Source organism: Artemia franciscana, chromosome 8 (assembly GCF_032884065.1).
Source record: "Artemia franciscana chromosome 8, ASM3288406v1, whole genome shotgun sequence".
NCBI classification, from domain to species: Eukaryota; Metazoa; Arthropoda; class Branchiopoda; order Anostraca; family Artemiidae; genus Artemia; species Artemia franciscana.
The window spans coordinates 17,258,577-17,270,785 of record NC_088870.1 but is presented as its reverse complement, the minus strand read 5'-3'; the positions used below and the strand labels follow the sequence as shown (position 1 = coordinate 17,270,785).

Below are 12,209 nucleotides of genomic sequence, written 5' to 3'. Positions count from 1 at the left end.
ATGTTTTATTCTGTTCGAAGTGCTTTGGATGTATATAAAGTGCTAGCTGACCCCTACCACGCATTGCTGTGGCGCTGCAGGCCACAGCAACACGTGGAGTGTCAGCTAGCGCGGACTGCCAGCATATGACGAAGGTAAAATCGTTACTCTTCCAATGTTAGTGGTATTACCGTCATTTACAACTGCATCTCGCAAATGAATGTATTGTTCAGAGCGGAGATTGGTCTGATTCAGACAGATGAATAGCAAACGTTCTGATTCAATCTTTGCATACATATGAACAATGTATTGGTGAAGCAATTGACGGCATTTTAAAGTATAATTCTCTTCATCCTGACGAATCATTAGGCATAATAGTTCATTGCGCTGCATTTCTTATCAATTTCTTTTTTAGTGGCAAGATTTATCAACTTAATATTAAAGTGATAGCCGTCGGCTCCATCACAAAAAATGATAGGATATTGTAGGGCATCGTAGCATCGATGAGTTTCAGCTATTCTTGTCAACTAAGCGTTTCACCTATGAAGAATAATATCTTGAGGTAAGAACTGATCACCGACCATAACGATTGCCACTTCGCTGATAGTTGGAGCATTGTATCTACGCACATGTTCACCAGTAGGAGTTTTATCAGCGAAAATAACAATCTTAAGCGTATCAGTGGGCATCGAATCGATAGCTGAGACGCATTTAATTATTATTTTTGTGGAATAGATGTTGCAACTGGGAAACGATAGTCCTTTCAACGTCTGGAGAAATTATGCAACGTGCATTCAATTCAGCATTGCTATCACTGATGAAGTACAGTTGCAAAAATTTGTGATGCTCACCTGAGACTGGTAGAAGGGAGCCTGCTCTATGATAAATTTGCCCTTTTACTTTGAAAGTAGGCATAAAATGATCTTGATCTTCCATTTGGGCACCAAACGAAGTTATTTGGAAACATGAATTATATTTCCTGATTTTTGATAAAAGCGCTTTGATTCAGATGTATATCCACTAAGCAAAGTCTTCAATGGCTCTGGTGATGCAGCCAGTTTAGGAAGCTTAACTTTTCCTGAGGCGCAACACATTCCCATTGTTTCGCCATTAAATTTCAAAGCCTTGCAATAGGGACAAATTTCGGACATAGTACCGATTTCAACATCTCGACTCAAGCTATAATCACCGGAAGGGCAGTACTTGAATGCCAAGCGATTATACACGCGTTGCTTTTGTAATACATCGGCACGCCTTCTTTCGGTACTTTCTCTTTGAGCCGCAAGCCTAGTTTCGCGTTGCTCTGGTGGTTCTTCGATACGCCTTCTTTTTTTACTTTCTCTGTCAGTTGCAAATCTGGTTTCGCGTTGCTCTGGTGGTTCCTCGACACGCCTAGTATGTCCTTAGTCAAAATGACCCTCCAAATACAATAAATTAGCAAGTGCTGTTGACCAGCCATAGAGTACCAGAAGTGGCGGAACCGGAACTGACAAACCCAGAATGGCTGGAATCGGGACTGAGAAGGGAATCGGAGTCAGTAGCAGCAGCATCAGAACTGGAATCGCTGTAAGTGGGACCAGAAGCGAAGGAAGCAGAATTAGATATCATTTTATTAAGAAAAATCCCGAAAACGCATTGGAAGGAGGGAAGGGGGGTAATGATTGGCTTGTAAAAACACAAAGTAATGGATTTAAAGCGTGGTTTACATCAAGAAAATGCCTGAAAATGCTTTAGGAATGTTAACAGGTACCATAAGGTGCTACAGGCCAGTCAAAGAGCAGCACAGCTTGGGAATTGCCATAGAGTATCACGACCAAATAATGAATTGATATATTCCAACTATTTGAATAAAAAATCTTTCAGGGCATTCAAACAACCATCAGGAAAGATAAAATTAAAGAAAAATAATATTGAAGTAGATCAAATGTTTTCCTAAAAGTAAGGAGCGATGTTAAAACCTAAGATATCTAAAATGCAAGGAGGGGATTGCCCTGTTTTTAAAAGGAAATATATGTATGTTTTCGAAGGTTTTAATTTAACAGGGACATATTTAAGAAGACATATTTAAGAAAATGTTTCAAATTATATGCCCTTTTTAACAATAAGGAACATGAACATCTAAAAAATGCATTAGGAATGATAATCTGTATCACAGGGATACCACGGGCTAGGCACATATTACCATGGTGACGTTAATTGACATGGTGTGTCACAAGGGGACGATTTACGAAAAAATTAGACCAATGGATTTAAAGCAAAATTTTTATCACGAAGATTTCTGAAAATACTATAGGAATGATATTTATCACACGGATGTCAAGGGGTAGTCACATATTGCCACGGTGGCATGAATTGACACGGTGTATCACGAGGGGGTTGGCTCGCAAAAACATGAACCAATGGATTTAAAGGATGATTTTTGTAAAGAAAATACCTGAAAAATGCCTTAGGAATGATAATACGTATCACAGGGATGTCACAGGGCGGCCACATATTGTCACGGTGGCGTGAGTTGACATGGTATGTCACGATGGGATAATTTTTGAAAACACAAAACAATGAACTTAAAGCGAAATTTTATCAAGAAAATATCTGAGAATCCTTTAGGAATGATGAGGGGTGCCAGAAGGTGCCAGAGACCAGTCATAGAGTGGCAAAGGTCGGGAATTGCCAGAAAATAATACCAACAAAAATTAACTCGTTTTTAATGAGTACTGAGTAAGAAAAAAAAACATTTAAAGCCTGATTTACATCCAAAAAATTTCTGAAATGCCTTAGGAATGATAATATGTATCACAGGGATCTAAGCGGCTTGCCAAACATTTTCACGGTGGGGCATGATCTGCATTGATGCTCGAAAATCGATGAAAATATACAAATCAAAGAAACATAAAATTAAAAACGAAGAGATATGTTTAGCTAGAAGTAAGAGGCTACGTCAAAACTTAAGTACCATATCTAGAATGCAAGGAGGGGGTCGCCCTATTTTTAGAACGTAGTTTCTGTATGTTTTATAAGGTTTTGATTTTACAGGTGAAAATATATAAAACCATTGGTTGAAGGGGGTAAGGAAAAGGCTTATTCACAAAAAAAATTTAAGCTCGATGCGTTTTTTAAAAATAAGGAAATATAAAATTTAAAACCAAAACATACTGAAACAGATAAAATATTTTGCCAAAAGTAAGAAGCGATGTTAAAAATAAGAGCTATATTTAAATGAAACGAGAGGGTTGCTCTGTTTTTAGAAGATACTTTCTGTATGTTTTAGAAGGCTTTAATTTTACACGAGGAAATGTATAAAACCCCTGGCTGGGGATTCAAAAAAAGACATATTCAAGAAAATGTTGAATACACAATATGTTTTATACTCATTCTCGTCAGATTACTAAGTTTCTCAGACCAAATTGGAAAGCGAGCATAAGATTTATCAATTAAAAGCTTTGGTTTTCAGGCAGTCATATTTTTGGTGTTGTGGGTATACTTCGGTGAATTTCACAGCGTTTATGTAGACAATTCTTGATTGAACAACTTTTCAGTGGAAAATAACCCTTTCCTAGCTGTATGATATTGATTGCAGTGCCCTAGGATAAAGTGTTTCTGTGATGTTTAAAATTTGTTTATTAATAAAACTTGTATGTACAATAAAAAGTCTTCACCTTCTAGATTTTTTTTCCAAAAAAGAACCTTCAATATGCGGTACTATAGGGAGTATTTTTTCTTATCTTTCATTCCTGCATTTTTCCATGTTCCTCCCTTTTTTATATCCTGTTTTTCCGTGTTTATTTCTGTATTTCCTTATTTTTGCTAGTAGAAGTAGAAATCGCTCTTTCAGGTGGAAGCCCCCCCCCCAAAAAAAAAAAAAACTGTCATGATCTTATCACCAAGAAGTAATTGCATGGTCCGGTTTTTTTTTAGAGTTCATTGGTCCTCAGCAATACCCTCGTTAAAAATCTTTTCGCTATTATGTCTACATAATAATTCACTTGTGTTGTTTGCTTAGCCCTGGTAACACAGAAAAGCAAAAGAGAGGTTACCGATCCGACCATTTACACAACCATGATGTAACATTCACTTGTGTGTCATCTCTTTAACAATAATATCCCTTGGACCTATTTCTACACATAGATTTCCTACTTTCCATGGAAAATATTTCCTGAGATATGAGACAGGCAATCCATAGCTTATCGATCTAGAAACTGTGCGGAGAATTCCCCGAGTTGGAAACAGCCTATCGTGTAGAATTTATTTCTCGGAACATAACATTAGGAATAGTTTGCTGGTCTAGGTGGATAAAGCGTTGTTACATTAGAGAAATCTCTGGTCTTAAGTTCAATCCATATAGCGGACAAAAACCCCGTTGTCATCGGATTATAAAGATTCATTGAGGAAAAAATATCGATTAAAATATCCTGAAGAAAAATATCTTGCAGAAAAAAGTAAAATCTTGAAGAAAAAAAGTCGAAGAAAAAAGCCTCGAGGAAAAAACGTCTTGAAAAAAACGTGTTGAAAAAAAAACATCTCTTAAAGTATTACGTAACATTCCACTTTTCCGTCGTTCTCAGTTACCGCCGGGGATTCCTCACTTAACTAGGGTCCCGTCAGTTCTAGCAGAACAAGTCACGTGAAATTACATCACCCTAAACTACAACCGTAGGTTCCCCATTTGACTAGCGGGCCCTGAGCTCAAACAAGCCAAGCGAGATTACGTCATCCACAACATAGATAAACAATTACGTAAAAGCAACCCCTATTGCGTAACAAACGTCTGCATCTCGAAGAAAATCAGTAACATCTGCTGGTTTCTAGGGACCTGAAATCAGTTGCTATGGTCATGGAACCCAAAAAGCCTTGACTACTGTTAACCGCATTGCTTATTTATTATTTATTAAACAAAATTAAATAAGTTTTTATTCAAAAAATGTTACGATAAGATCTGAACAAATCATGTTCATATTCAAAGTATACGTAAAAAAATATGTACGGTCGAAAACAATGAAAGTTGACCTTAGCGGATTTTGGAATATTAGAAAGTGATGATAATAAATTTTTGCAAAAAAATAACTTGCACCATTTACGACATGCCGTTAACAATTTGAGCTAAAAAAAATAAGACAAGGCGGAATGAAGTAAAATTCATTCAGTCTTTGAAAAGATGAAATAATTTTGTTTTTCGATTCAAATAATAACACACGAAAAAAAAACTCTCGTAGGCTCAACCAAGAGCACTTCAATCATTAGGCATGTACTCTACCACCAGGCCAATAAGATTCTAATCTGCTATTTGGGTAAGCTACCGACACATACAAACACATAATCCTGGGAAGGAGGGGCGATCGAAGCCTACCAAAAATAAGCAAATTAAACACCAAACTCGGCAAAATCTAGATAGTTTGGGAGGAGCAATAGTCAGTCCCTTGTGTTCACACCTGTTTAAATAGGTATTGTCTAAAATATCTTGAGCCGATACTGAGGTAGGCGCCAAGAAAACGATTCGACAAGGGAAATACCATCTCTATTCCAATTTGAAAGCTTAAAACATTACTCAAAACTATTTATCCTATTTATTTTATAGATTTTATTTCTTTGATATAAGTCCGTAAATATTTAACACAAAGATTAAATACAACAAATATCTAAGCTTAAGTTCTTATAATACCTTTTAGAATTTTGGTCAGAGAGGCGGGGTGGTATTGATGATTTCTCGTTTGGAGAATGACTAGGGTTTTAAGTAAAAACTAAAAGGAAAAAGAGGCCAATCAAACACCTGAAATTGGGTAGGAACGTTCTTTAAATATTTTCCACTTGATTCATAGTTTAGACTGTTTGAATGCATGCCAACTCCCCTCGGAAATATAGAATATTGTTTCTCTACTTAAATGAAAGATGTTCAAAAAATAAAAGTGAACAATCACAGTTCGTTACAATTACTCTATGCTAGAACGATCTTTTTTTAATTTTTTTTTCTTTCTTTTTTTTCTTTTCAACAGTAAACACACTTTTTCTTTTTTTTTTTTGGCAAAAAGAAATCTTTCGAAAAAAAGTCATAATTTTTTTCAGAATGATCAACTACAATAGCTAATATTGCCATTAGGCCTGTTCGCATATTTTTGGAAGTGTGGTTTCGTCCCTCTGTCCCATCCACCAGTTTTAAGCTGTTAGCGATTTTCACGACAACGTCTCGTATTTTCCACATGATTCACAGATTAGACTGTTTGGATTTGTACCAACCCCATTCCAAAATGAACATCTTATGTATGCGCCTGATCAACAAAGATGTTTCTTTTAACTTTATAAGGAAATAGGCACTTTATGTTTTACCGAACTTTATTTAATCACAGGACTGATTTCAAGGAAGAAAAATTTAGACAGAAACTTCATTTCTTTTTACTTCCGTTCAAATCACTCTAGACATTTATGCAATGCGAAACATAAATGAAGCGAACAAAATGAAAATGAACAGCAAGAAGCGAAAAAATGAAAACGAAAACTAGTTAAGGGGTATTTAAAAGCTGAAATCCTGCGTATAACACAATCATGCAGACAAACACAATAACAAAATTTCAATTAGTACATAATTACATAAGAAGCCGAAAAATTACCAAAATTTCGTTAAAAATTACAACTTTTGCAGCCTAGAGCCCCGAAAACTAAAAAACATTAAACATTACACATAAACATTTCATTAGACAGAAAACATTTAACTAAAGGAAATGAATGCTCAGACTTCCGCCCCTTCCTTCTTTTGTGCTTTATAATTAATAAACTTTTTAATTAATAAACTTTTTCAACAGGTTTTTAAGGGTTTCTCTCAGTTTTGGGTTAAAGGCTATTTGAACTGTTTCAAGCACCATACAAAATTACCTACTTCAACTTCCTAACAATTACCTCTATTAATTGGACAGCCTATCGATAAAATTGGTATTGCTGGAAAGATCCATTTCTTTTTTGGACTTATCTCCTGATGGACAGAACTTGCAAGTCCATGCAAGATCCATTTCTTTTTTGGACTTATCTCCTGATGGACAGAACTTGCAAGTCCATGCAAGATCCATTTCTTTTTTGGACTTATCTCCTGATGGACAGAACTTACAAGTCCGTGCAAGATCCATTTCAATTTTGGATTTATCTCCTGGTGGACAGAACTTGCAAGTCCATGCAAGATCCATTTCTTTTTTGGACTTATCTCCTGATGGACAGAACTTGCAAGTCCATGCAAGATCCATTTCTTTTTTGAACTTATCTCCTGATGGATAGAACTTGCAAGTCCATGCAAGATCCATTTCAATTTTGGACTTATCTCCTGGTGGACAGAACTTGCAAGTCCATGCAAGATCCATTTCTTTTTTGAACTTATCTCCTGATGGATAGAACTTGCAAGTCCATGCAAGATCCATTTCTTTTTTGGACTTATCTCCTGATGGACAGAACTTGCAAGTCCATGCGAGATCCATTTCAATTTTGGACTTATCTGCTGGTGGACAGAACTTGCAAGTCCATGCAAGATCCATTTCTTTTTTGAACTTATCTCCTGATGGACAGAACTTGCAAGTCCATCCAAGATCCATTTCTTTTTTGGACTTATCTCCTGATAGACAGAACTTGCAAGTCCATGCAAGATCCATTTCAATTTTGGACTTATCTCCTGGTGGACAGAACTTGCAAGTCCATGCAAGATCCATTTCTTTTTTGGACTTATCTCCTGATGGACAGAACTTGCAAGTCCATGCAAGATCCATTTCTTTTTTGGACTTATCTCCTGATGGACAGAACTTGCAAGTCCATGCAAGATCCATTTCTTTTTTGGACTTATCTCCTGATGGACAGAACTTGCAAGTCCATGCAAGATCCATTTCTTTTTTGAAATTATCTCCTGATGGACAGCACTTGCAAGTCCATGCGAGATCCATTTCTTTTTTGAACTTATCTCCTGGTGGACAGAACTTGCAAGTCCATGCAAGATCCATTTCTTTTTTGGACTTATCTCCTGATGGACAGAACTTTAACTAGCTGTTTAATTTCATGGTGTCTACAAAATTTTACATTATTATGATATTAAACACTAAACATTATTTAGAAAAACTCCATACCGACGATACTAACGACTTTCAGACAAATGATAAAACGAGTTACACCTAATAATTTTATTTTTTTTTAATTGTAAATATAAATACGAGTATCTTTTTGTGTTGCTTCAATACAGGCAGCCTAAAAAATAATATCCTTTCTATCTATAAATGCTCATAGGTTACAGGCATGGGGAATCTAGATGCTTAAACTTACACGGATCTTTTTTTTTACTAAGGATATGAAAAGATTCCTAAAGCTGACTTTAAAAAGGATTTCCATATGGTTAGATAATATGGCATAAATATTTGAATTTATATTTTACTAAAAATTTCATAGCTCCTTCTAGAGAAGGAGATCATCAGTTGCATCAATTCTGAAGGGGGGGGACTGGCCCGCCAATATCTTTTGCCCCTCTTCAGATTTTGAAGAAAACCTTTTTTTCGGTATTTTCATTGAAAAAAAAGATCTTTTTTTTGCACTTTAATTGAAAGAATTGTATAGTCGACAAAACTGCCCCCCCCCCTCCAGCTCTACTTTCGTGAACTGACACCGCTGAAGGTCATGCTATAAGGTTGCATACTTACTTAAGGGTTCAATTTAAGTTATTTTTTAATAAAAAGATGTGACTAAATCCCTACGACCAGGACATAACAAGTCCTCCATTGGCGTAAATATAAATAATTAATCCTTGTATAAGAAAATTTAAACTAAAGAACATACCAATGCATACGAGTTATCACAAGTTAGAACAAGAACATCAATAGGTGAAGTGTGATTGGCCACACAAAGTCCTTTCTTCTTAGGCCTGTTCTCTTCATTGTGATAGGTAATCACACATGACAATGCTGTCGACATGAATCTGAAGATAATCAAATTGATTTTGTGGTATATTGATCTTTTGAGTGGACCTTCAGCTAGAAGCCCGATATAAGTTGTGGCAATGCAAAGCAGGAGAACCTAAGAATGAACTTGACAATAACACACTAAAAATATTAGTACGAATAAACATTTCCACATAAGCATCCATACATGCTGTAGCAAGCAATAAGAGACAGATGGTGGTGGGATGATTAGTTTGCCGAGTCAATTAATGGCTAAGATTCTTAAGAAAGGAAAACCAACGATATTCAATAGAGAGATTTCATTCTGGTCCACGAGAAATATACCCAATACCCTCTCCCGTGAATTAATTACATAAGTCGTGTAAGCAGAAACATTTCTTCCTTTCATTTATAAGCTTAACGTAAATCTGCATAGGAGTTTCAGCATAGCAAACTAGAGTGGTGGTAAAGTATAATAATTTGCTTTTAATTACCAGTTTTGAGGCTTAGAAAATAATAACAAACTAGCATGACCAAACAATCGGGAATGGATTAAACAAACAAAATAAAATATAGATTTTTAAAGCTAAGTGTAAGATATATTCATCGATTTTAATTAGACGACTTTATTGAACGACTTTTAGCTTTCCTGGCTTCTGATTAAATGGGCATATTTAAGTTAATAAAGCGAAACCGAACAAACATAACAGCATCTGCCTGGTGGTTACCATTAAGCAAAAAATCACACCAATAAAAATGAATGCATAAACCACCATATGCATACCATGGCGTAAGGCTGATCCGACGCCAATATGACAATATCTATTGGCGAAGTATGATTTGCGACACAAATCCCACCGTTAGTGGGCTTATACTGACTATCATGAAATGTGATTGTTCCAGTCAGAGCAAGGCCAAGGATGCGAAATACAATCAAAGCAACTGTGCTATACACATGACGCTTAAACTTAGAATCGGGTAAGCATCCAACAATGGCCGTAGCTACCACCATAAACGACATCTAGATATAAAAAGATATATGATTAAATAGAGGTCCTTCTAATAGTAATAGTTTGAATGGAAAACTGCTTTAGACCTTTCTTAAACATATTGGATGCAAAAACGAAGATGTTCAGAAATATATCATATAAAAATACTGAGTTTTGAATTATAGCAAACAGAGGCAGAACTATACGAGGCTTTATTGCGGTCATGACTTCTAAATTGAACCTGCGAGTGTAGTTACTTTTGTCAAAAGTCTCGTTTACATTTATTCGAAGGAAACAGTTCGATTAAACTTCAACAAAACTTTAACAAATGCTTAAAGTTCCGAATCTAGATTCTATATAAACTTTAGCCCCAGCCCCTCCACAAATTTGTCGAGCACACATTAAAAGGCGAAGGAAAATTGTACCCCCCCCCCAAATCCTGGACCTGTCATTGTTTGCACGATTACCAATTGGTTAAAAAGAGAATTACTAGGCATGTCTTGTTTTAATTTCATCAACACGATTAAACTGATTTTCATCTTTTAAGAGATTTAAGAGATAAACTTTAAATTTCCTTTTTGAGCGATTCTAACATAACTTTCTTAGTTTTGAAGCTAATAAGTGCATGGAAATTTTATGTCCTACGATCTGAGGGACAAAAAATATTTTTGAATTTATAGATGCAGTTTATATTATTTTGCTCGAGCAGGGACGTGCACAGGGGAAGGGCGACTCAGAGACCTCCTTTTTTGATAAACCCTCTAAATGGCCGAATATCATTTGTATATTATTGAAAACAATATGCATTTTGACCACGATAGTTTTTTTATTATCAAAAATCAATAGGAAATAAATACAATCCCCATAATAGTCAAAGTAAATGGAAAAAACTAATGAAGGTAGACAGATTATTTAATATTTAATGACATTAATAACTCATAGTTTTAAAGAGAATATAAATCTCTGAAAACCGTAAAACCCTAAGTTAACTGGCAAGTTCCATTGCAACAGAGAGTCAATGGTTGACATTTTCTTGATTGAGTTAACTGAGGGCAATACCATCATAAAAACTTGTCGAACTACGAGCCATGTTCTTCCAATGTTAGATTCCAATGTAACAGGAGCTTAATTTTTTATTACTTAGCAAACATTATCTCGTTTGTTACTGACCACGAAATTGACATTCAAAAAACACGTGTAAATTAAAAATACAACTTCCTCATAGCAACTAGCACTCAGGACTGTTATTGGACATTTTTTTTCCGTTGACTTTGTTGAAACAGAAAAATCTAAAGATACTATATCAGTTAGATATTAACCGCAACTGCACAAAGAAGAGTCACTAGCCGAAATCTATCCCAACACTTAAGAGATTTTTTAAAATTTAGACCTAAATATTCTTCCGAGTTTTCAATTCCTTCCCCTTTTAAAAATTTTCTGATATTTCCGTCCGCTCAGATTTTGGCCGATATGCACCTACATTTTCAGTAATTGGCTCATGACACATTCAAGATTAAAGAGGGTGTTAACGACGAATTACAGAACAAGGAAAAAAGTAAATAGCCAAACTTCCTATTTTTCGAAAAAAAAAGACGAAAAAGAAATTTATAATGTCTTAAACCTGAACACCACAGGAAGAGCTCACAAAGTAATCAATAAATCGTCCTTAGACAGACACACTGGTACTGTGTAAAATTTGCTAATTAAGCTTATTTAGAAACTTTGAAAGCCATAATATAGATTATTAAGGAAAGTCTTATGTTGTTGTTTTTATACACAAGAAATATAACACTGGTGCTAATGCTCCATGAAACGCTACAGCGACAGTAACCCATGTGCCACAGTGGCGGGGAAACCCTCGCATCAAAAACTCATTTGTTCCGCTTCATGTTTGTCGTGGAATTAGAAAACTCCAAAAGTACAGAAAGCCACGATAAAATGAATATACTGATGATAGAATTTTACAGATATATAAGTTCGTAAATTTTATGTATTAATCATCTATGTGACGGCCCTCAATGATTTTCTTCAGATATGGACCATATGTAGAGGGGTCATTCTACGGATTTGAGGACTTCAACCAACAAATGAAAGAAGATATTACTATTCATATGGTACTTGCTTATCGCACAAAATACTTGTAAGCTATCTGACTCAAGCCCTCCCTCGCTCTTCCATCCTTAAGAGTTAAAGACCATTCTTCTTATAGAAGATTCAATAAGCTGTTGTCATGAACACAGATGAGAAGAACGTAACCCTATCCTTACATAATCCGATCATCTCCGATCCCTGGAAAGCCCCATTACGGAAGTGCTTTCCATTAAATTGTGTTAAAATTTCGAATTTGGGATCG

General features: G+C 35.6%; 1 protein-coding gene across 4 annotated transcripts in view; it reads right to left on the bottom strand.

Annotated features, from left to right (window-relative positions):
* LOC136030069 (glycerol-3-phosphate acyltransferase 3-like) overlaps positions 1 to 12,209 on the bottom strand; it is an 84,127-nt gene that overhangs the window by 35,945 nt on the left and 35,973 nt on the right. For 2 of the 4 annotated variants that reach the window (XM_065708702.1, XM_065708704.1), the window contains exon 6: positions 9,652 to 9,888. In XM_065708702.1, coding sequence (XP_065564774.1) covers positions 9,652 to 9,888 — 237 coding nt within the window. Of the gene's footprint in view, positions 1 to 8,766; positions 9,004 to 9,651; positions 9,889 to 12,209 lie in introns of all 4 variants that reach the window. The other 2 variants (XM_065708701.1, XM_065708703.1) reach the window with 1 other exon arrangement.